Source organism: Castor canadensis, chromosome 4 (assembly GCF_047511655.1).
Source record: "Castor canadensis chromosome 4, mCasCan1.hap1v2, whole genome shotgun sequence".
In the NCBI taxonomy this organism is placed as follows: Eukaryota; Metazoa; Chordata; class Mammalia; order Rodentia; family Castoridae; genus Castor; species Castor canadensis.
Window position 1 is genome coordinate 65,994,627 of NC_133389.1, and position 23,340 is coordinate 66,017,966.

At 38.9% G+C, this 23,340-nt stretch overlaps 1 protein-coding gene across 5 annotated transcripts in view; it reads right to left on the minus strand.

The window, feature by feature from the left end:
• Ptpn2 (protein tyrosine phosphatase non-receptor type 2) overlaps positions 1-23,340 on the minus strand; it is an 83,898-nt gene that overhangs the window by 53,684 nt on the left and 6,874 nt on the right. For 3 of the 5 annotated variants that reach the window (XM_074070375.1, XM_074070376.1, XM_074070374.1), the window contains exon 2: positions 10,681-10,771. The exons of 1 other annotated variant lie outside the window; for it this stretch is intronic. In XM_074070375.1, coding sequence (XP_073926476.1) covers positions 10,681-10,771 — 91 coding nt within the window. Of the gene's footprint in view, positions 1-6,590; positions 6,963-10,680; positions 10,772-23,340 lie in introns of those variants that run through there. One more of the 5 variants, XM_074070378.1, reaches the window with a different exon arrangement.

Here is a 23,340-nt window from a genome sequence, read left to right on the forward strand (position 1 = left end):
AGACAAAAATTGCCCTAGGTGTCCTTATCCAGACAGTGGGTCCCTGGCAGAGACCAGTAGCCTATCTGTCCAAGAAGCTAGACTCTGTAGTTGCCAGCTGGCCCCCATGCCTCTGGGCTCTGGCGGCAACTCTCCTCTTCAAGCGGATAAACTCTCCTTGGGACAGTAACTCCATGTTAAAGTCCCACATGCAGTGGTGTCTCTCATGAACAGCCATGGGCATCAATTCCTCTCTAATTCCTGCCTGGTACATTACCAATTCTTCCTCTACAAGAATCCCACAGTAACACTGGAAACAGTCTGATTGCTTAACCCAGTCACGTTCCTTCCCTCAGAAGATGGGGAACCTGATCATGACTGCACTGAGGTACAGACAAGGTCTATTCCAGTTGCCTGGATCTGTGAGAGAATGCAGGGACCTACCTAACAGTGTACTGTGATGGCAGCAGCTTTGTCCAAGAGGGGACTCGAAGAGGCGGCTACGTGGTGACCAGAGAAACCAAAGTACTGGAGGCTAATGCTCTCCCACCAAGAAGGTCAGCTCAGTGGGCTGAACTCTATGCCCTGATCCAAGCCTTAACACTAGGCCAGAGAAAACACATCAACATCTACACTGACTCGTGTTATGCCTTTGCTAAGGTACATGTCCACAGGGCAACTATAAGGAGAGGCCTATTCACAGCTGCAGAAATGACTATCAAAAATAAGGAGGAGATTCTACACCTCCTCAAGGCTATTTGGCTTCCAAAAGAAGTTGCTGTGCTGCACCACAGGGGACACCAAAAGGGAGATAACCCAGTAACCCAAGGAAACCGACTGGCAGATGAGACTGCTAAAATGGCAGCAATACAGGAATACAAAGAAAATCCTACCCTAGCTGCAGCCACAATTTCAGAGGAGCTCCATCTGGACTATACAATAAAAAAAGAGTGGACAAAACAGGAGAGGGCCAACCAACTTAAAGGCAGCTAATGGAGACTCCTAGACAACCAGGTCTTTATCCCAGCTGTGCTGGGGAGACAACTAGTCTCAGAATATCACCAACTCACCCCCTTGGGAAAGACAACCCTAGAGAGTATCCTCCAAAAGGAATTCTGTATTAGCCAGCACTGTGCCAGTCAATCAAAGAACAATGTGTCACCTACACCAAGAATAACGCCAAGTCTGTCCTCCAACCCCCACTGGGAATTCAGAGGATGGGTGCTGCTCCATTCAAAGACCTGGAAGTAGGCTTCACTGAAATTTCACCCACCAGAGGGTACAAGTATCTGCTGTACTTATTCTGCATGGGTCAAGGCGTTCCCATCCCAGACAAAGCAGTCAGGAAGTGGCAAAAACCCTTTTGCGGGAAGTTGTTCCTCAGTTTGGACTTCCCCTAACCATTCACAGCAACAATGGACCGGCTTTTGTAGCAGAGGTCACCCAGACCCTGACCCAAGCTCTTGGCATATCCTGGAAACTCCATACAGCTTACCAGCCCACAGAGCTCAGGAAAGTAGAACTAATGAACCGCACCTCCCCTGCCGGACCTTCTGCCCTTGGTCTTCCTGCGCACCCACTGCATGCCAGGGAGGCTTGGGCTTTCCCCATATGAGCTAATGTAAGACAGGCCACCCCCTTGCCTCAGGAGTTTCCAAGCTGACCTACATCAGATAGGAGATAAGACCTAAGCCGTAGGAACCATTCTTAGGGACCTACAGAAATATACAATAGAGAGAACACTGATTCCCTTAAGAAATCCACTCCACCCCTTCCAGGTGGGGGCCTCTGTATAGATAAAGAACTGGAAAAAGGAACCTCTCAAGCTTCAGTGGACAGGGCCACACATGGTAATATAATATTAACCACTCCTACTGCCCTCAAAGTTGCAGGTATTATTCCCTGGGTACATCACTCCAGAGTAAAAAGGGCCTTTGAGCCCAATGAGACACAGTCAACTGAAAGGTGGACCTCCAGGTCAGATCCCAGCCGACCTCCTCATCTCCGGCTACATCGGGACGTCACTCCCCAACTGAACTCCTGGTTTCCAGATGGCCAGAACACTGAGCCACTGAGGATCTCTAGCCCTGCCCTAGTCACTCCTGGAAGCTGACTGGTCTACACAAGGCAGAAGCTTGAGAAAAACTTCATGTTCTTCCTGCTGTTCCTTGCTGGAGTCTGCCGGCTAACAATCTTCCTGACCATAGGACTGGTGACTATGGCCCCGGCAGATCGGGGTTAGGGTTCCCTCTTGATCTTGCCTGTTATCTGCTTATTATTGCTGGATTATTAGCTGCCAAGTGCTTTCTACAATGACCCCCAGTCTTTCCACCCTAAACCCTATAGTAGTACTAACTTTCTCTCTGACCTTAAATTTATCCTGCCTAGTAACAGGGGAGCCCCGACTGATTATAGGGGGGCAATGGACCTTCCAGCTCATACCCCTCACCCCAACCCCAGGTTTCCCTTTAACGTCCACCACCTGGGACGGGAACACCCCTCTGGTTAAACTTCATTTTGATGGATGTCAGGTCCTCAGCCTCTCTCAGGAGGTCAACAGGCGGTTCTCTTATCACAGAGTCCACAAGCACTACCAGTTGTCAGACATCTTCATCTGTGGAGGACCCACCCCTCTTGCATCAACTACCTGTCCCCAATTCTGCGAGTCATGGTTCGCTTATCACCCAGGTTTTCCCGGATTCACAAGGTGGAGCCCCAAGCTCCGCAACATCCCAATCTCCCCATCTTGAAATGGGTCCAACCCAAACTGTGCCAATAACTAATGTGTTCCCCTTCCTATTACTATTATGGAGCCTAATGCAACCTTATGGACAACAGAAGTCATTCTCCAGCTAGGACAGCATCACCTTGTGGGGACACATCCAATGGTCAAATTCATGATTGAGTCCATATTCACTCCAACTCTTGTGATCTCCTTCCGAGGGGGCTCCTCCCTTTGGTTCCTTCCAGGGCCCCTGACCTACACCCAACAGGATTCTGTAACCCAACTTATGAAGGTAATTAACGCCTCTTATTGGGCTATCAACCTTTCTGACTCCTCCCTAGCATCTGACTGCTGGATATGCATGAAGCCAGGACCCATTCAACACATAGGAGTCATCTTTAACTAGTCATTTGTTCTGTCCCCAGAAAAAGGAACGCACCTACCCCTTCTGTCACCAGTGTCCCTGTATGGAACCTCTTCCTTTCCCATTAAAAACTCAGGCCAAATTTGCACACCTAATGGCACATGTCTGTCCTGTAACAAAGGGGTTTACACCTCCATGACTCCTGGTAACCAATCTTGCTTAGTTGTTAGCCTCATACCTGACCTCTTTGATCCTTTCGGGAAACCGCACCCCCTCATATGGAGGCCCCCAAAACACCAGTGGCGATCCCTGCTGGTCACTGTGCCCTTAGTAGTGGGTTTACTAACCACATCAGGAGAAGCCCTCAGCACCACAGGGCTTGGGGTATCACAGGTTCAATATCAAGGGCTACCTAAGCAGCTCTCCACTGCCATTACCCAATTTGCCCTGGCATTACAATGACAGCTGACTCCCTGGCCTTGGCAGTACTTCAAAACCTTCAAGGCTTTGATTTTCTCACTACAACACAAGGAGGGCTCTGCCTCTACCTCCAAGAGGAGTGCTTTTATGCTAATGAATCCAAGGTACTGCAGGAAACACTGACCCAGATCCAGAAGTGAACAGACCGCTGCTGGGGGGCCCCTTCAGCAAACCACATGGTGGGACTCCTTGTCACAATGGTTTCCTTGGTTTGCCCTGTTCACTGGCCTGCTCCTAATGTTCCTTCTTCTTCTGTGGCCTTCAGACCATGTATTATAAATGCACTCACTAGGTTCATCTCAGCTCAGATAGCCAAGATCAAACTCCAAATGCACCTCACCCCTTATTAGTCCCTGGGGACAATGGAGTGTGATGGTGTCCTCTAGGAGCATCAAGGCGGGGGAATGTGATGCGTAACATGTCTGAACTGGGTCTTTCTGCTGAGAACTTCCTGCTTCTTCCCCAACCCTGTAACCTGTTTCCGTGAATGCCAATTTCCCACCATTCACTGTTATGTATATGGAGGTGACATATACAGAAACCAGGCATTTGATTACATATATGGAAGTGATATACGCAGAACTGGCTACTCAGCCACAAGTATGAAAGCGAAAGGGTATATAATCCCTATGACACTTGTGCTCGGGGCTCAGACCTCCGAAGAGTACTCTGCTGAGCCCGCCAGTGAGAATAAAACCTGTTTCTTCAAGCCTCTGAGTGCCATTTGGTTCTTCCCGGTCCTGGTTAATTCCTGAACTCCTATAACAAGAGTGGCTACAGCATTTTCCATTCTTACAAGCTTTGTGTAAGATTCAGTTCCTCTGCATCCTCAGGGTATTGTGCCCTCTTTATTGTAGCTGCTCTATAAAGTGTGTAATTATATCTTTCCACTGTGGTGTTAATTTGTATGTCTGATAGCTAATGATGTCTTTCATATGCTCACATGCTAATCTGACATTTCTGTTCATATATTTTGTCTAACTTCTAACAGGGCTATTTCTTTTTACTGTTGAATTTATATAAAATGAGTTGTCAGATATGCAGCATACAAATGAGTATTTCCACTCTCAGTCTGTATTCATCTTTTCATTCTTTTATCAAGGTCTTTCACAGAACAAAAGTTAAAAAAAAAATTTTTTTTTTTTTTTGAGAAAGGGTCTTGCTATGTAGCCAAGGCTGGCCTAGAACTTGCACTTCTCCTTCTCCTTCCTGTGCCTCCTGCGTGCTAGTATTACAGGTAGGTGCCACCAAAGTCAGCTAAAAAGTTTTAAATTTTGATTTATTCCAATTTATTGATTTAAAAAAATTTATGAATTATGCTTTTGGTGTCATTCTAAGAACTCTTCATCTAGCCTTAGATCCTGAAAATTCTCTTGTTTCTTTCTTATTTATTTAATCATTTTTACATTTATTCACATGTATAATACATTGTTTGGGCCCTCACCCCCCCACACACCAGTTCTGGGCAGAATCTACTCCAACCTCTTGTTCTCCAATTTTGTTGAAGAGAAAACATAAGAGATAATAAGAAAGACATAGCGTTTTCACTATTTTGAGGTAAAAGTAGCTATACAGAGAAATTCCTAGCATTGCTTCACATGTGTATTACAACCCACACTGGCTCATCTCTATCAGACCTCTTCACTACTTCCAGGCCCCTTTCCATAGTGGCCTCTGCCTATTTAAGATTACTATATTCTTTCCTCTACAGTGAGCACATCAACTACATTCAAGTTTTAGGTTTCCTTCCCTTTCCCTATTCCTCTCTGCATGTTCTCCCTGTAGCCTGTGACCCATGTGACACTACCACAAATGTTTTAGGTCTATAATCTGCATACCAGGGAGAACATGTGATTTTTGGCCTTCTGAGCCAAGCAATATTCTCTTGCTTATCTTCTGTATTATTACTATCTCCCCATTGTATTTAAGTATTATGTAGAGGGATACTTTAAGACTGTGTAAATATCTTGTTCCTCATCAAATTTACCATTCACTTTAGTATTTATAAGTTGATACCCTATACAAACGTGAAACCTTCCCTATTTCCCACCTATTTTTCATTTGCTTCATAATATTAGCATAGACTCACTAAATCATTTATTCAATGGATTATAATTGTTGCTTATTTTAAGGCTTAAATTATCCCAGTTGTGGCCAGTGAGCTTCAAACTGTCTTCTGACATGCCCTCATCATTTTGTTTAACATGTCCTTGCTTTCTAGCACTTTAAGATATTCCAGGCTCATCTTATAATTCCTCGTACCAGCTTTGGAATAAGTTAGTTTCTCCAAGGAGCCCTGTCTCCTCTGAGTGGAGAATGAAATTTGGATATCAAAAGCTAAGCATACCCACAGCTAACAGAGTACCACTGCTCTCAAGACTTCTCAGTGGATAGGGTTAGGAAACATATGCACATGAAGATCTTATAGGTACCTGTATATCTACAATCACTGAAAACCATGTCCTCACATTCCAATATAGTGTGCTAATCTAACATTACAGTGCTCACTATAGTTCTCTCCCACCTGTCTCACAAGGTCTCTCCTTTAACAACATTACCACCCTTATTTATATGCCTTTTACATGTGAACTCAAGGGCTTTAAGACTGAATTATTCAGGGAGTAAGAAAGGGAAGTTTAATGATATCTTTAATATCACCTCTACTACCCCATTATTCAGAGATAGAAGTAACACATTTTTAAAATATCAATAATGCTTTAACTGTAAATGCAACGAAAATAAGTGGAGAGTAATTTATAATAAAGGAATACCTATTTTAATGTATGTAAACAGTTGAACTAAACTACTTGAGCAGAAAAAAAGCCCCAACAAATTTCCAACATGTTCCTAGGTGTGGGTAAACTCCCCTGTTGAGAACCACTGCTCTACACAGTAAATATAATCAGAAAGCAGCAAGACTAGTGTCAGAATACAGGGAACACTAGAATCAAAATAGTAACTTCTAGGGACACATAGACTTTTCAGAAGTGTGATACCTGAAAGACTGAACAGTGAAGTGGGAATAGTAAAGTTTGTGCTTACTATGCAGGAGGTCTGGGTTGAATTTCCAGCAACTGTCCCCGCCTCCAAAAAAAAAAAATTAGAAGAAAGACTGAACAGCATAACAGTACTTCTTTGGGCCTGGGGGAAGGGCAGGTAGTTCAGTACCAAAAAAAAACTGCACCTGTTCAGGAATCAACAGTGTTAAGACAAAAAGGTGAATGGGGGAAGGTGAAAAGGGACAAATAAGTAATATATTCACAACTGTTCTCTAGAAGATCTTTGATGAGAAATCCATAATCTGTATGGGTAAGCTACAGTAACGAGCATACTGGTTCATACTGTTCATTTGTAAATTTACACAGTTCTTGAGAGTTAAAAAGAGTCTGCCTATGCTGACCTGAAATCCAACAATGGTGTTATTCATCCATGAACTCTAGTTCCATGATCTGAACTTAACACAGGATAATTTTGTGTTTGTCCGGTGCCAGTGGCTCATTACTATAATCCTAGCTACTTCAGGGGCAGAGATCAGGAGTATCAGGGTTCAAAGCCAGCCCGGACAAACAGCTCATGACCCTATCTCAACACCCCCCCCACCGCCCCACTACACACACACTCACACTCACACTCACACAAAAGGGCTGGTGGAGTGGCTCAAGGTGTAGGCCCTGAGTTCAAACCCCAATATCAGGAAAAAAACAACAAAGAATTTCTTTCTCCATGTAGAAGTTCAAGTATCTAAAGTCAGCTATATGCTGCTCTATTTAGGTTCTCTCTTTTCCTACATAATCAGTTCTGGCTTGTTCACGATCTAATTCTTATTCCTCAAATCCGTTCCAGTACATCGATGCCCTATAAAAATAAATTATTAAAAGCACAAATAGCTTTGACTCAGCCTTGATTAAAATTGAAAATTAGAGCTTGGCGCCAGTGGTTCACACCTGTAATCCTAGCTACTTGGGAAGCTGAGATCAGGAGGATTGATGTTTGAGGCCAGCTCAGGCAAGACCCAATCTCCAAAATAACCAGAGCAAAATGGACTGGAGGTGTGGCTGAGGCAATACAGTGTCTGTTTTCAAAGTGCAAAGTTCTGAGTTCAAGCCCAGTTCCACCTAAAATAAATAAATAAAAATAACCTGAAGATTAAAAACACCAAAAACAACTAAAGATAGAACAAAGTAAAAAAGCTGTCAACAATGATTTTGAGAATGTAAAGCACTAAACTGACAGTTGATATTTATTGTTAAACTTTAGATGGGATAAGGAAAAGGTCAGCAAACAACCACCATAAAATTTAAGTCTCGCGGCATGGCTCAAGTGGTAGAGTGCCTGCCTAGCAAGTGTGAGGCCTGAAGTTTAAACCCTGGTATCACCACAAAAAGAAAAAAAAAGTTAAATACACATTTATTCTGATTATTATATAACTGAATTTAGGTAAGTCCTAGAAGAATGTGCTTTTGCTATGTATTTTTTTTATTATATTAAGAATTATATTTTCCCAATCTTCTATTATCCTTTGAAGAAAATGAGCCAAATTTTTTATCTGTTCTTTTTTTAAGGGGGGGGAGTAAGTGGGGCTTGAACTTATGGACTTGTGGTTTGCTAGGCAAGTGACCTACCACTTGAGTCACACCCCCAGCCTGCTTTTGCTTTTATTTTTCAGATGGAGTTTCATTTTTTTGCCTAGGGCCAGCTCTGGACCATAATCCTCCTGCCTATGCCTCCCACAGAGGTGGGATTGCAGGCATACACCACCATGTCCAACTTATTTGCTGAGAGGGGATCTCACTGACTTTTTGCCCAAGCTGGTCTTGAACCATGATCCTTCCAATCTTCATCCCCAAGGGGCTAATGGAATGGCCCAAGTGGTAGACTGTCTGCCTAGCAAACATGAGGCCCCAAGTTCAAACCCCAGTACCACCAACAAAACCCGCCCCCCCCCCAAAACCCAATCTTCATCATGCTTGCTAGGCAGGCTCTCTACCACTTGAGCTACACCTCTAGCCATTTTTTTGTGTTGGGTTTTTTTCAAGATAGGGTCTCACAAACTATTTGCCCAGGCTGGCTTCGAACTACATTCCTCTGATCTCTGCCTCCTGAATAGCTAGGATTATAGATGTGAGCCAACAGCGCCCAGCTTGTCTCTTTCTCTTTAAAATGCTTACCAGACAACTAATCTCTGGCTCACTGATTCTCTACCATATATGGAGAGAGTGAAGGGACACCTAAGTCTAATTACTGCTTCATACCTCCAGTCCCTGAACATACACCCATCCACACCAAAACTGCCACCATAGTAAGCCATAGGCTTCAGAGGAAATCTTCAAGGGTGTTGCACTGAAGAAAAGTGGAAAATTCTAGCTACTTACATTTCTAACTGGTAAGGAAGAAAGCATCTAACAGAAACATAGTATTTTGTAAGTAATTTATGATAAACAAAATATTTTAAGAGACTGCTTCTCATTTGATTTGCTCAAAATCAGCCAATACAGTTCATGGAACCACACTTGGTCAACATAAACGAAAACATTCTGTTTGTGTAAGAATTAAAAGTATGGCAGGGTGCTGGTGGCTCACGCCTGTAATCCTAGCAACTCAGGAGGCAGAGATCAGCAGGACTGCAGTTGGGGCAAAAAGTTCCATAAGACCTTATTACAAAAATAGCCATCACAAAGAAAAGAAAGAATTGAAAGTATGGATTTTCTTTTCCCCACGAATTGATGCATTCAGATCCTAAATATCAGTGGTACATTCAGATCCTAAACATTTTGCCTATAATCAAGGGATACCATGTTAATAAAGCTGTATAATACATGGCCTTGACTAGAGTAATTCAGCCTATACAGGAAGCTTAGCACACCAACAGTACACCCTAGTCAACTAGGAAAGGAATGAGAAACAAATAGAAACCAGAATGTGACCAACTTATTTGTTTGTTATAAAGTCCCTATTAAACAATTAGATCTAAAAAGAAAGGATATGTTTAGCCTGCTAAAATAAAACGCAGGGGACATGCTGGACTAGGAAGGCAGCCTGATTTAATATCAGTTGTGTCAAGAGAACAAAAAAATACAGTTTAAAAACCCTGGTAGTATAACTGTTTACAAAATGTGTGTGTGTATGCTTACATGTAAAAGCCCAATCACAAGGAATTAAAAGGATGGTATATCAAAAGCCACTAAAAAAACTTTTTTAAAATAGAAAAATGTTTACCATACATTGCTAAATAGGAAAAGAGCTACAAATTAGTGCATGCTAGATTCTAATTTTTAACTTAAAAGAATATTATGTGTTTACTCAGAAAAAAATACCAAAAGTCTATGAACCCAGTAGTTACTGTTTATAAAAAAGGTTTTTTCTTTACACTTTTCTATGTTTTACAAATTTTCTGCAGTAAATACACATTACTTATATAACTGGGGAAGAAAGGGAACTAAACTACACCAATAAATATTTTAAGCAATACTTACAAAGATCATGGAATAATATGAAAATGAAATATATATGAATATATAATAAACATAAACATAGAATGATTATAATTACTTTACAGAAAGAAAAACTGTACATAAGAAAAAAGACTGGACTGGAGGAGTGGCTCGGCAGGAGAGCGCCTACCTAGCAAACATAAAACTCTGACTTCAAATTCCAGTACATGAGAAAAAAAGAATATGGAAAAAAAAATACAAACTCCAGTACAGCTAAACAAACAAACAAAAAAGACTGGCAAGAAACAGAACAAAATATTGGTAGCTGTGTTTGAAGGATACAATAATCATGGGTAATTATTCTTTCTTAAAAGCTTTAAGACTGTATGTTATGTAAATCAAAAAATTATTATATTTATCAACATGATCCCAAACCCTCCTAATACTGTATACTGCTTCCTAAACAAACCAGAAATATGCACACGAACGCACAGTACTGTTTGTTTGGCCATATCCAACCACACCTCATGCCTTCAGGAGTACTTTAGCATTTCTAATAAATCACTCTTCAATTTTTTTTCTTTTTGGCAGCACTGGGGTTTGAACTCAGGGGCTCATGCTTGCTAGGCAGGTACTCTTACTGCTTGAGCCACTCTATCAGCAATCACTCTTTACTAAACAAAAAATTTTACAATACTTACAGGGGCTTACATCTCTGTATCTGTTGCGATCTCTGTTTTCTGGAAATTTGGCCACTCTATGAGGATAGTCATGGGATTCATTTCGAATTTCCTTAAAAATAACAAAAATATATTTTAATAACCCTCAAATTTTATACTTCAAAACATTTTCCCAGTCAGTATAAAATATCAAGCACTAAAAGCACACTGCCTATCTCATGTCACTTAATCCCTGCAACATTAATGAAAACAATTCTGCTCCCCATTTCACATGTGAGGGATGACGAGTTTAAAGAAATCAAAACATCCATCAAAGGTCAAACACCTAGTGAGTGGCAGCCCTAGGACCAAAGCAAGGACCTTCAGACATTAACATTTGTGCTCTTTCTCTACCTTACTGCTTATTAGTATAGACTCTATTATTATAGGCTCTATTAAATACCAGTCAACAAGCATGGAATATGTTGTGCAACAGAATTAATGCAATGGAGGTATTAGCCCATTATATTCAAATAGGGATTAAAAGTCTTATGACAGCTCCCTAAAATTTGCAGTATCTATTTAAAAATTTTACCTGTTTCTTCACTTTCATGCCATGTAATTGTTACCATGAGGGCAGAAATATATCCAGAACTTATTTCTAGAGCCATAAATGATTAGCAACAACAATGGACAGTCCTATGTATCACTTCAGGGCCCTTAAGGTTCCCTGTTCCACTATGGAAGTAATTCTATTAGGAATGTCTGCACTAACGACATGATCCTATACCTTAAAGACCCAAAAAACTCTACTCAGAAGCTTCTAGACATCATCAATAGCTATAGCAAGGTAGCAGGATATAAAATCAACATAGAAAAATCATTAGCATTTCTATACACTAACAATGAGCAAACGGAAAAAGAATGTATGAAAACAAGTCCATTTACAATAGCCTCAAACAAAATCAAATACCTAGGTGTAAACCTAACAAAAGATGTGAAAGACCTCTACAAGGAAAACTATACACTTCTGAAGAAAGAGATTGAGGAAGACTATAGAAAGTGGAGAGATCTCCCATGCTCATGGAGTGGTAGAATCAACATAGTAAAAATGTCGATACTCCCCAAAGTAATCTACATGTTTAATGCAATTCCCATCAAAATTCCAATGACATTCATTAAAGAGATTGAAAAATCTACTGTTAAATTTATATGGAAACACAAGAGGCCACGAATAGCCAAGGCAATACTCAGTCAAAAGAACAATGCAGGAGGTATCACAATACCTGACTTCAAACTATATTACAAAGCAATAACAATAAAAACAGCATGGTACTGGCACAAAAACAGACATGAAGACCAGTGGAACAGAATAGAGGATCCAGATATGAAGCCACACAACTATGAGCAACTTATCTTTGACAAAGGAGCTAAAAATATACCATGGAGAAATAGCAGCCTCTTCAACAAAAACTGCTGGGAAAACTGGTTAGCAGTCTGCAAAAAACTGAAACTAGATCCATGTATATCACCCTATACCAAGATTAACTCAAAATGGATCAAGGATCTTAATATCAGACCCCAAACTCTTAAGTTGATACAAGAAAGAATAGGAAATACTCTGGAGTTAGTAGGTATAGGTAAGAACTTTCTCAATGAAACCCCAGCAGCACAGCAACTAAGAGATAGCATAGATAAATGGGACCTCATAAAACTAAAAAGCTTCTGTTCATCAAAAGAAATGGTCTCTAAACTGAAGAGAACACCCACAGAGTGGGAGAAAATATTTGCCAGCTACACATCAGACAAAGGACTGATAACCAGAATATATAAGGAACTTAAAAAACTAAATTCTCCTAAAACTAATGAGCCAATAAAGAAATGGGCATGTGAACTAAACAGAACTTTCTCAAAAGAAGAAATTCAAATGGCCAGAAAACACATGAAAAAATGCTCACCATCTTTAGCAATAAAGGAAATGCAAATTAAAACCACACTAAGATTCCACCTCACCCCTGTTAGAATAGCCATCATCAGCAACACCACCAACAACAGGTGTTGGTGAGGATGCGTGGAAAAAGGAACCCTCTTACACTGTTGGTGGGAATGTAGACTGGTACAACCACTCTGGAAAAAAATTTGGAGGCTACTTAAAAAGCTGGACATCGACCTACCATTTGATCCAGCAATACCACTCTTGGGGATATACCCAAAAGACTGTTACTCCAGAGGCACCTGCACATCCATGTTTATTGCGGCACTATTCACAATAACCAAGTTATGGAAACAGCCAAGATGCCCCAGCACAGACGAATGGATTAAGAAAATGTGGTATCTATATACAATGGAATTCTATGCAGCCATGAAGAAGAACGAAATGTTATCATTCGCTGGTAAATGGATGGAACTGGAGAACATCATTCTGAGTGAGGTTAGCCTGGCCCAAAAGACCAAAAATCGTATGTTCTCCCTCATATGTGGACATTAGATCAAGGGCAAACACAACAAGGGGATTGGACTATGAGCACATGATAAAAGCGAGAGCACACAAGGGAGGGGTGAGGATAGGTAAGACACCTAAAAAACTAGCTAGCATTTGTTGCCCTTAATGCAGAGAAACTAAAGCAGATACCTTAAAGCAACTGAGGCCAATAGGAAAAGGGGAACAGGTACCAGAGAAAAGGTTAGATCAAAAAGAATTAACCTAGAAGGTAACACCCATGCACAGGAAATCAATGTGAGTCAATGCCCTGTATAGCTATCCTTATCTCAACCAGCAAAACCCCTGTTCCTTCCTATTATTGCTTATACTCTCTCTACAACAAAATTAGAGATAAGGGCAAAATAGTTTCTGCTGGGTATTGAGGGGGGGGAGCAGGAGGGGGTGGAGTGGGTGGTAAGGGAGGGGGTGGGGGCAGGGGGGAGAAATGAACCAAGCCTTGTATGCACATATGAATAATAAAAGAAAAATGAAAAAAAAAAAAAAAAAGGAATGTCTGCACTAAACAGCCACTTGGTGTGGCCAGTAAGGTAAGTTTTTATCTCCCAAATGAAACATTATTTTAAGAATTCATAAAGTAAAAACAGAAACGTTACCTCCAAAAAAATTAAACCCCAAAAAAGTGTGCTTCAACAGTAAAAATTAAATCGGGCTTTTACTTATGCTACCACATAGAAGAAAATACATTTTAAAAGTTAGGTTATCCGTTATTTGTATCCATTAAACATAAATTGTTCAATTCATTTCTTGATGAATGCCCTTCCTAAGGATTCCTTACTCTCTTGTCTGTAACACCCCACAAGCCTGTATGCAGGTAACTTTCTAGTTTTTATCTTTACCCTTTGGGCCTTCGGCAAAAACCCTTCAGGGACAAGCAAAAATATTCTCTGCATATATTCTATTAAACTTTCACCTAACTTTAAGGAACCCTTAACTCAATAATTAGTTCCTAATAAGTTTTGCTGGGGGAGAGAAAAGATACAATTTTAAGAGATAAAAAAAATTTATAATAATCTGGAATGTAAACAGGATGCATATAAACTGCAATTATACCATAAAACTAAGAAACAAATTGAGTGCCCAATGTTTTAAAATTTTTGTAATTAAAAAAAAAAACATTAGTCTTTCCAAAAACTACTTGTTGATGTTTATGATACTATTTTATCTTTATTTTCTATTTCTGTCCTTATCTTTGTTTCCTGCTATTCTTTCTGGGTTGGTTTGATTGATATTTTATATCATTCCCCCCCGCCCAAGATTTTACTGATGGAGCACGATGCACAAATCACTAACCTAAATTCAACTTTTCTGGAAGTGAACAAAATGGTAAGATACTCTTGCAAGATATAAAATACTATTATCAATCCAAGAGGTACAAGAGGAATTTAATCTTATTCTTTCCAAACATAGTTACTTGACTTGATACCATTTATTAATTTTTGCATTTATCAGTTATACCTTGTCTATCATAAGCTGAATTTCCATACCTGTATGTTCTAGATCCTGATTCTATTTCAAAGACTCCTTTGTTTACCACAGAAACAGTAACAACTTTTAGTTGCTAGAGTCTAGCATTAAATCTCTCTATGTAGAGAAAAATAAATGGTCCTATTTATTCTCCCCATTTGTGTTAGTAGTTTGTAATATACTAGTTCATTTTGTAATTTCCTTCAAGAAAGGTATGCTAGCCAGGCATGGTGATTGAAATCTATAATCCCAGCTACTCAGGAGGTAGAAGGAGGATCATGAGTTCGAGGGCAACCTGGGTAAAGTTAGTGAGATCCTATCTCAAAATCAAAACTTTAAAAAAGGCTAGGGACATGGCTCAAATGGTAGAACCCCTGCCTAGCAAGCCCCAAGGCTCTGGGTTCAAACCTCCACACCCCCAGTACCACAGGGAGACAGAAAAAGAAAACAAATGAAAAAAAGATAAAGGTTTATTCTGAGAAACCTTATAGGCTTTGCTGTTAGTATAAATGGGATTTTAAAAAAATCATTACTAGTGTAAAGGAAAGATGATGATATTTTGGAGAGGTATAAAACAATGGGCAGAGGACAGAATTTCTTCTGTGACATCTTCAAGTGAATTCTTCTACTCTTCTGTTACAAACAACTATTTCCCACAGTGAAGCCCATCTGTCAGTTAATGATTCCTATTTTTTCTAGCTAGAGAAACAGTTATTTGTGTACACTGTAACAAACGGTGAAGTAAATAGAGCCTCAAGTGTAGCAGTAAGGTCAAGATTTAAAATTTACAAAACACAATGGAATAGGTAAATCCCATTCCAAGTCCTTGGTTTAAGAAATAGTCAGTAGGGCTGGAGGTGTGGCTCAAGTGGCAGAGCATCTGCCTAGCAACCAGAAAAGAGGGAGGAAAAGAGGGAGGGAAGGAAGGAAGGCAATCATAATTTTATTTTCTCAGCTAATAATAAAAAAGAACTCTTTCATTGAGTTCATTCTGTCCAATTTCCAATGTACTACTTGTTCTCTAAATCTTTCCTTAATTTTAATGAATTTAATAAGATTTAATGAATTTACAAATACCAGAAAACCCAAATGCTTTAAAAAGCAACCCTCAAGAGATGCATGCTAGCTGCCTATTCCACTGTCCCTTCTTTCTTACAAGTTTCTGCTTTCAATGTCTGACTTGTAATAAGCCCATCTAAAAGCCTCCCTTTCAAGTAGGAATAGTCCTGTTGAAACAATCAGCCAATGGGAATAAGCAGAATAATGCCTGTGTTACAAGAAAAGGTTTTTAAATGAGGACTGTTGATTCATGTTCCTATAGTGCCAGCTACTCAGGAGGCTAAGATTGGGAGGCTCACTTGAATCCAGACATTTGAGACCAGCCTGGACAACATAGTGGAGGTCTCAAAAAATCAAAACCCAATAAAAAGACTGGCTCAGCAGACCCTTGTCCTTCTCACTTTGGTCTGTCTGGAATACAGCTTTTGAAGTCTAAGGATAAAGAATAGGGATAAGCAGAATCCATTCTGAAACCACAAGGTAAAATGCACATTCCAAGAAAAGCTAAGCAGAAATAGAGGATGGGTCATCTGTGACATGAAGTCACAGGAAGAGCTCTAAACTCCAATCTCCAGAAATCTCATCACAGAGAAACATAAACCTTTAAGTGTTGAATCAGTTATTGCTTTATTTCCCATGCAGCCAAAAATCAGGTCTCTACTAATGCACACCATGACCAAATTTCAACCATAACGACATCTGACACTGATAAGGCATTTCCAGCAAGACAGGATTTTATAAGCACTTTGTGTATCAATAACAGTGTTTCTAAAAATGAGACTGAGAAGGAAGGCAGCTGAGCTATTCTCCAGATCTATTCTGCAAACCGTTCTGATGCTAAAACTTTTTTCCCTTCTGCAGCAGATAAAACTCATAAACTGTGCTCCTAAATACTACATCAAGGTTTGTTTCCCATCAGCAGTAAACCTGATAATCCAAGGTTTCTCAGCCATCAACACTACTGACATTTTGGGTTTGATAATCCTTTTTGTGGGAGCTGTCTTGTGTTCTGTACAATGTTTAACAGCAGCATCCCTGTTTTCTACTAGTAGTTGTCAGTGGCACCCCTTCCTCCAACTATGACAACCGAAAATCTCTCCAGATACTGCCAAATGTGCCAGAACAGCAAAATCAACCACAAACTCCCACCAACACCCAGACAAAAACCACTAATCTAATCTAACAACAAACCATTACCTTTAATTAAATTTAAATGGCAAAGATCTGTTTAATTTTACCAAAAAAAAATTTTAATACAATTTCTTTTTTGCTGAAAAAAAAGCAAGAAATCATTGAGTTACTGTTGCTTCTTGCTTTACAAGTAACAATGACCCAAAACATAGGTGACTCATGCACAAAGATATTGTTCAGTTATTTACAATGCTGAAAAGCTACAAGCCTCATGCCAGTGGCTCATACCTGTAATCCTAGCTACTTGTGAGGCTGCAATTGGAAAGACTGCAGTTTGAGGCTAGCCCAGGCAAATAGTTTGCAAAATACCACCTTCAAAATAATCAAGAGAAAAATGGACTGGAGGTGTGGCACAAGCGACAGAGCACCTGCTTTGCAAGCACAAAACCCTGAGTTCAAAATCCAGTCCCACCAAAAAGAAAAAAAGCTGGCTAGGTGCCAGAGGCTCACACTTGTAATCCTAGCTACCCAGGAGGCAGAGATCAGGAGGATCGTGGCTCAAAGCCAGCTCAGGCAAAATAGTTTATGAGACCCTATCTCAAAAAAACCCTTCACAAAAAAGGGCTAGTGGAGTGGCTCAAGGTATAAGCCCTGAGTTCAAACCCCAGTACCACAAAAAAAAAAAAAAATGCTGAAAAGCTAGAAATAATGCCTAAGGACAGAGAAAAGATGGGTTGAATAAATTACAGCACATTTAACTGAGTACTATACAGCCATTCTAAAACAAGCCACCATTTCATGTGAGTAGTACCATAAACTCACATAGTCTTTTGGGAGAATAATGTGTGATATGGACAAAGGAATAATGTAACAGTAAATGGAGATACCAAATGCTATTTGGTAGAAAAGTCCAGTTAGTCCCCTCGCTATATTTGAAATGAATATACACACATAAATTGAATGCATTAAGAATGTCCAACACCTTTTCCAAAAAAGCCTACTTTTTCAAACATAATGAAATGATCTACTACAACCAATGGCCTCAAAGCTTATTTCTAGACTAAAGATACTAAGTTTAAATCCTGCTCATATCTCCTTTCAATACATCTACTTTCCCCTTCTTGTTCCACCTCTTAATGTTTTATATCCATAACATTTAATCCCTCTTGAAATTAATTTTTTATGCCAGTGGCTTATAAGGAGCTATACTGACTCTACTACAGAAATAATTTTGCTGGGTTCAAATAATGCTGGGTTGAAATGAAAGAATAAGACATTTTCTTGTTATTTATCCAGCTACTCTTCATTTTTTAAGTAGTAACTGTACCTAAATAGTACTATTTAAGATACTGGATATTCTCAAAAATCTCAGGACTTATGCTTAAGAAATTTCAACATCTACTTAGAAGGTAGAAATTGGGAGCCTGGACAAAAAGTTAGTAAGATCCCTATCTCAACTAAGCTGGGCATACTGGTACACAGCAGGAAAAATGCAAGAAAGCCTATCTCAAAAATAACTAAAGGAAAAAAAAAAAAGGAAGGGAGGGAGGGAGGGAGGAAGGGAGGAAGGGAGGGAGGGAGGAAGGGAGGGAGAGAGGGAGGGAGGAAGGAAAGAAAGACTGTACCTGAAAAATAAATAAAGGGAAAAAAGGACTGGGGATACAGCACAAGTGGTAGAGTGCCTGCCTACCAAGCTTGAGGCCCAGTTCAAACTTCAGGACTATACCCCCCAAATAAAAGAAATTTCAAAAGTTTACTTCACATAACATCATCACCATAATTTCAGTTTTTTGTACAAACCAGACAGTAGAAAATTCTTTCATGAAGGTCATAGAATTGATAGTCTTCTTTTAGTAGACATTTACAGATTCCTCAAAACAATTTGCCATTCTAAGATGGTCTTTAAAGAAACAGATCCAGGAAGGTCTGCCTCATGAGTGTTGTTTTTTGTTCCTCACTAAAAGTCTCAAGCATTAAAAACAAGCAATGCTCAGTACTCAAGTTAATCATGTCTATTCTATAATCAAGTCAATACATTCCCTATTACACTCCTTATTTCCAAGGGGGCGGAAGTACATAAATACATCAAAAAAAGACAAGCTTATAGATTTATTCAAAATACCAAAACCTGAAGGAAAAAATCCAAATGTGCATGGACACAGATGAACTGTAAAATTGCCACACACAATGGAATACGACACAGCAATTAAAAATTAATAATCAGGCTACATGCAGTAAGGGGTGAATTTCGTACACACTATGGAACAAAAGTCAGACACAAGAGAGAACATACATAAAGTTTCTATTTATTAGAACAAGCAGGAAAATTATTCAATAGTGACAAAAGTCAAAATAGAGGTTACCTATGGAAGGGCATGAGAGAACCTTATGGTGTGGAAAGTGTTAATGTACTGATTTGGGTGGTGATTATAGAGATGTATACACTGTTAGGAATTCACTAAGCTGTCTGCTTATAATTTGTGCACTTACATTATGCCTCAGAAACAAGATTAAATGGGTACAACCACTTGGGTAAGACAAATGCCAAAGAGTTAACATATCAATCAGCTACTCTATTCCAAGACAAATACCCAGAGAAGTGAATACATCCGTGCACAGAAAAATGTGTGCATAAATGTTCACAGCAGCATCACTTATAATAGCAAAAAAGTAGAAAGTCTAAATGTCTATCAATTAATGAATAAACAAAGCATGGTATATAGCTATAAATGGAATCATATTCACCTACAAGAATGAAGTAATGACACAGGCAACAACTTAAATGAATCTTGAAAACATTAGGCTAAGTGAGAGAAGCCAGACAACCAACCAAACATATATTTTATGATTCCACTTAGGTAGGATGTACAGAAGAGGCAAATCCAGAGACAGAAAGTGGATTAGTGGGACAAACCTGGGGCAAGAATGGAGGTAAGAATGCGGAATCACAAGTAACGCATCCACAGTCTCTTCTGGGCTCTTGAAAATATTCTAAAGTAAAGACTGATTTGCACTTCTATAAATATATTAAATCTGTAACTGTAAACTTTAAATGGATAAATTTTATGGTACGTGAAATATCTCTCAGTAAAGTTGAAAAATAAGGAGTTGAAATGAATGCTTTGGTAAAATACCTGCTGTTTTTGCTTTTGGATGCCTACTAGTCTACAGCTAAAATAAAAAAACATAATAATAATAATAATAATAATTATGTAAAAAACAAAAACCAGGGACTGGAGGTATGACTAAAGCAGTAGAGCACCTGCTTAGCAAGTGCAAAGCCCAGAGTTCATACCCCAGTACCACCAAAAAAATTTTTAATTTAAAAATTAAAAAGAAAAACAGGTCATAATCTTACTGGCAACAAAATAAGGCAACCATGTTATGCTCCCATTACACCAATGCTGCCAAATTCACTTGGCTGCACATTTGTATGATGGACTTACAAACTTTAAAACTGTATTAATATGCCTTAAGGGTAATGAATTTTCCATAACCCATTAATAACTAATATGACTTATCTATCCTTGATGTGCCCTTGACAATAGTTATAAATCCCACATAAAACCATCCAGCTCAATAAAAAGTTTACTTTCCTAGATATAAAATGCTAACATGTTTAAGACAAAAAATGGAAAAATTGTTTTAAGAACTATACATTTTCTAAGATCAAGAGAACAAGAAATCTGTAAGTGTAAAACTAAGCCATGTTTTGTATTTGTGGGTGAAAAGTGAGACAGAAACATAGATTAAGTATCCTTTATAGACAGCTCATATAATTAACTCCATTAATATGAAATGATGTCTGGTCTGAATTACAAATTCTCTGGGAAAAAAAACTTTCACAGCAGTGCATAGAGAAACTGAAATAAGCAAATACTGTTATTGCTAAGTATCTTTATAGATGCTTTGTAACATATTTTGAAATTTAAATTTTCAACTTTAAGTGAATGTGACTATAAAATCTTAAGTCTCATAAGTGATTGAACATTTTCTGTACATAGTAGTAACTCAACTGGGCTAAGATTTCATTCATCTAGCCTTAGCAGAGATTATTTATAAAGTAAATTTTCCAGATAAATAATACTTCTTAAAGTGCAAAATATTTACATTTTAATAGAAGTATTTCTAAAATGCATTCCTTATCTTCTAAAACAAGAATATCCTGAACAACACTTGACATTTTCATGAGTCATCACACACATTAATTTAGTATACTCTAACACAGCTAGAGCCTCAGAGACTGTACACATAAACAAAGCTTTTGCTGCTGCTGTTGGCAACACTGCTGGGATGTAATCCAGGGTTTTCTGCATACTAGGCGAATGTTCCACCACAGCTACATTTCCACTGTTGGTTTTTTGAAACAGGGTCTCGCTATATTCCTCAGGCTGGCCTTAAACTTGTGATCCTCCTGCCTGATTCCAGAGTGCTAGGATTACAGATGTGTACTACCACACCCAGCTCAGTTCTTTATATGAAGTGCAAGAGTGCTTTACTTTGGTTTTTTTTTTGGTATGTGATTTTGCTTGGGAGAAAGAAAAGTACTTTTTACCTTTTAATAAATACATTCATTGTTAGAACTAAGGATGCTATAGATCAGCAGAAAGGAAAAATGGGGAAGAGAGGAGAAATGGCCCAAACAATGTATGCACATGTGAATAAATGAATTTAAAAAAAAAGAAAGTCTACCACCACACAATTCAAAGATAACCTGAACTTTCTGGGTGAGTTAATATAAATATATACAGTAGTAGCGCCCCCACATCTGTGGGGATACATTCCTAGAATCCCAGTAGATGACTGAGACTGCAAACAGTATTGAACCCTATAATGCCTTTTCCATCTGCACTACGCACTGATGCATATGGCTGCAATTTTTGCGCTATGGGGTACAACAGCAAAATCAGCACGAATTTCTTTTTCATTCACAATTTCACAGATGGAAGACCTGTCCTTATCATGAATCTTAGTAACCTCCACGGTTTTGTTTTGTTTTGTTTTTGCTTTCCTTAAGTCAAGAACTTTCACCTTTTAAATGAAGCTCTTTGCTGGTGTAGTGGTTCAAGTGATAGAGTGCCTGCCTAGCAAGCACAAGGTCCTGAGTTCAAACCCCACCCCAGTACTTCTGAAAAAAAATAAGAAAATAAATAAATTATTTTCTTTTTGATGGTATGTTTTCCTCTACTTAAAAGCTCATTATCAATTTGGGGTTATCTTAAAGTCCTACCTTTTTCTTATAAGATTAACACATTCTTTTCTGACTTCCTAAATTCCTATCTGCTGCCATTTTAACAGTTCAAGAGAAAATACTCTACACTGCAAAGCTGTAAAGTTTCTATACACAATATAAATTATAAAACTGAGTACCAAATCTAAAATATTATTTGATATTATGGAATTAAATAGTGCAACTATTTCACTTGGGAAATCATGGGTTACAAATGATGGGCAATGACTATAACAGAGATTTTTAGAATTAAAAAAAAACTAAGATTTGAAATGTGAGCCTGTATTTTGCAGTTTCACTTGTAAAAATATAAATCAAAGCAGAATCAGTTCCAAATGTTATAGAGTAAATGTAATTTTCCAAGGCCACCAATATCCCAGGCCCTTTACTAGGAAGAGAGGCACAAACTCTGAGACCCATATAATCTGAATTCAACCCACCAAAAGAATTCCTGGAAGCACTATAAACGATAAAGAATTGATAGGCCAGGTGCAGGTGACTTACACCTGTAATCCTAGCTACTTAGGAGGCAGAGATCAGGAGGATCATGGTGCAAAGACAGCCTGGGCAAATAGCTCTTGAGACCCTATATGAAAAAAAGAAAACAATCACAAAAAAGGGCTGAAGAATTAGCTCAAGGTGTAGACCCTGAGTTCAAACTCCAGTGCCAAAAAAAAAAGAAAAAAGAAATCAGCAGTGTATCACAAGTTCTAATTTACAAGCTGGCTTAAATATTCTACCGTTTTCAAACAACAAACAACCACATTAATGGAGCATTAAGTGGAACTACAATGCAGGTTTTAGGAAATCTAAATATCTGAGAAAGTGAAAGGCCACCTACATTAATTTTAAGTTTACTTACCTAGACCCTATCTGTCCATACCTTTGGTTTGGACAGACTATTTTGAGAGTCGAAGGAAAAAAAGTAAGGAGAAGAAAATGAGCAGAGTATGAGAACAAAGAGGAGGCAGGGTAATATTACAGCAAATTGCCAAGAGCTGTTATGGTTCTCCAACTGCGGCTCAGGAATTCTCTGGAGAGCAATGACATGGGAGAAACCAAGGAAGAGCTTTTTCAGAGGCAAACTAGAAAAGCTAAGGAACAAATGCAACTATCTGGATTATCATTATCACAAGTATCAGTAAACTACAGGACATATATCAAAGGATAAACTATGATTTCAAGGTGTATATTCTCTATGAGCACCATTCCAAAGGCCTCTATCCCTTCAAGTAGTGGTTCTTATCTTTTGCAAAGTCACAGATTCATTTAAGAATTTTACCAAAACCACAGAATCACTTAGAAACTAAAAAGC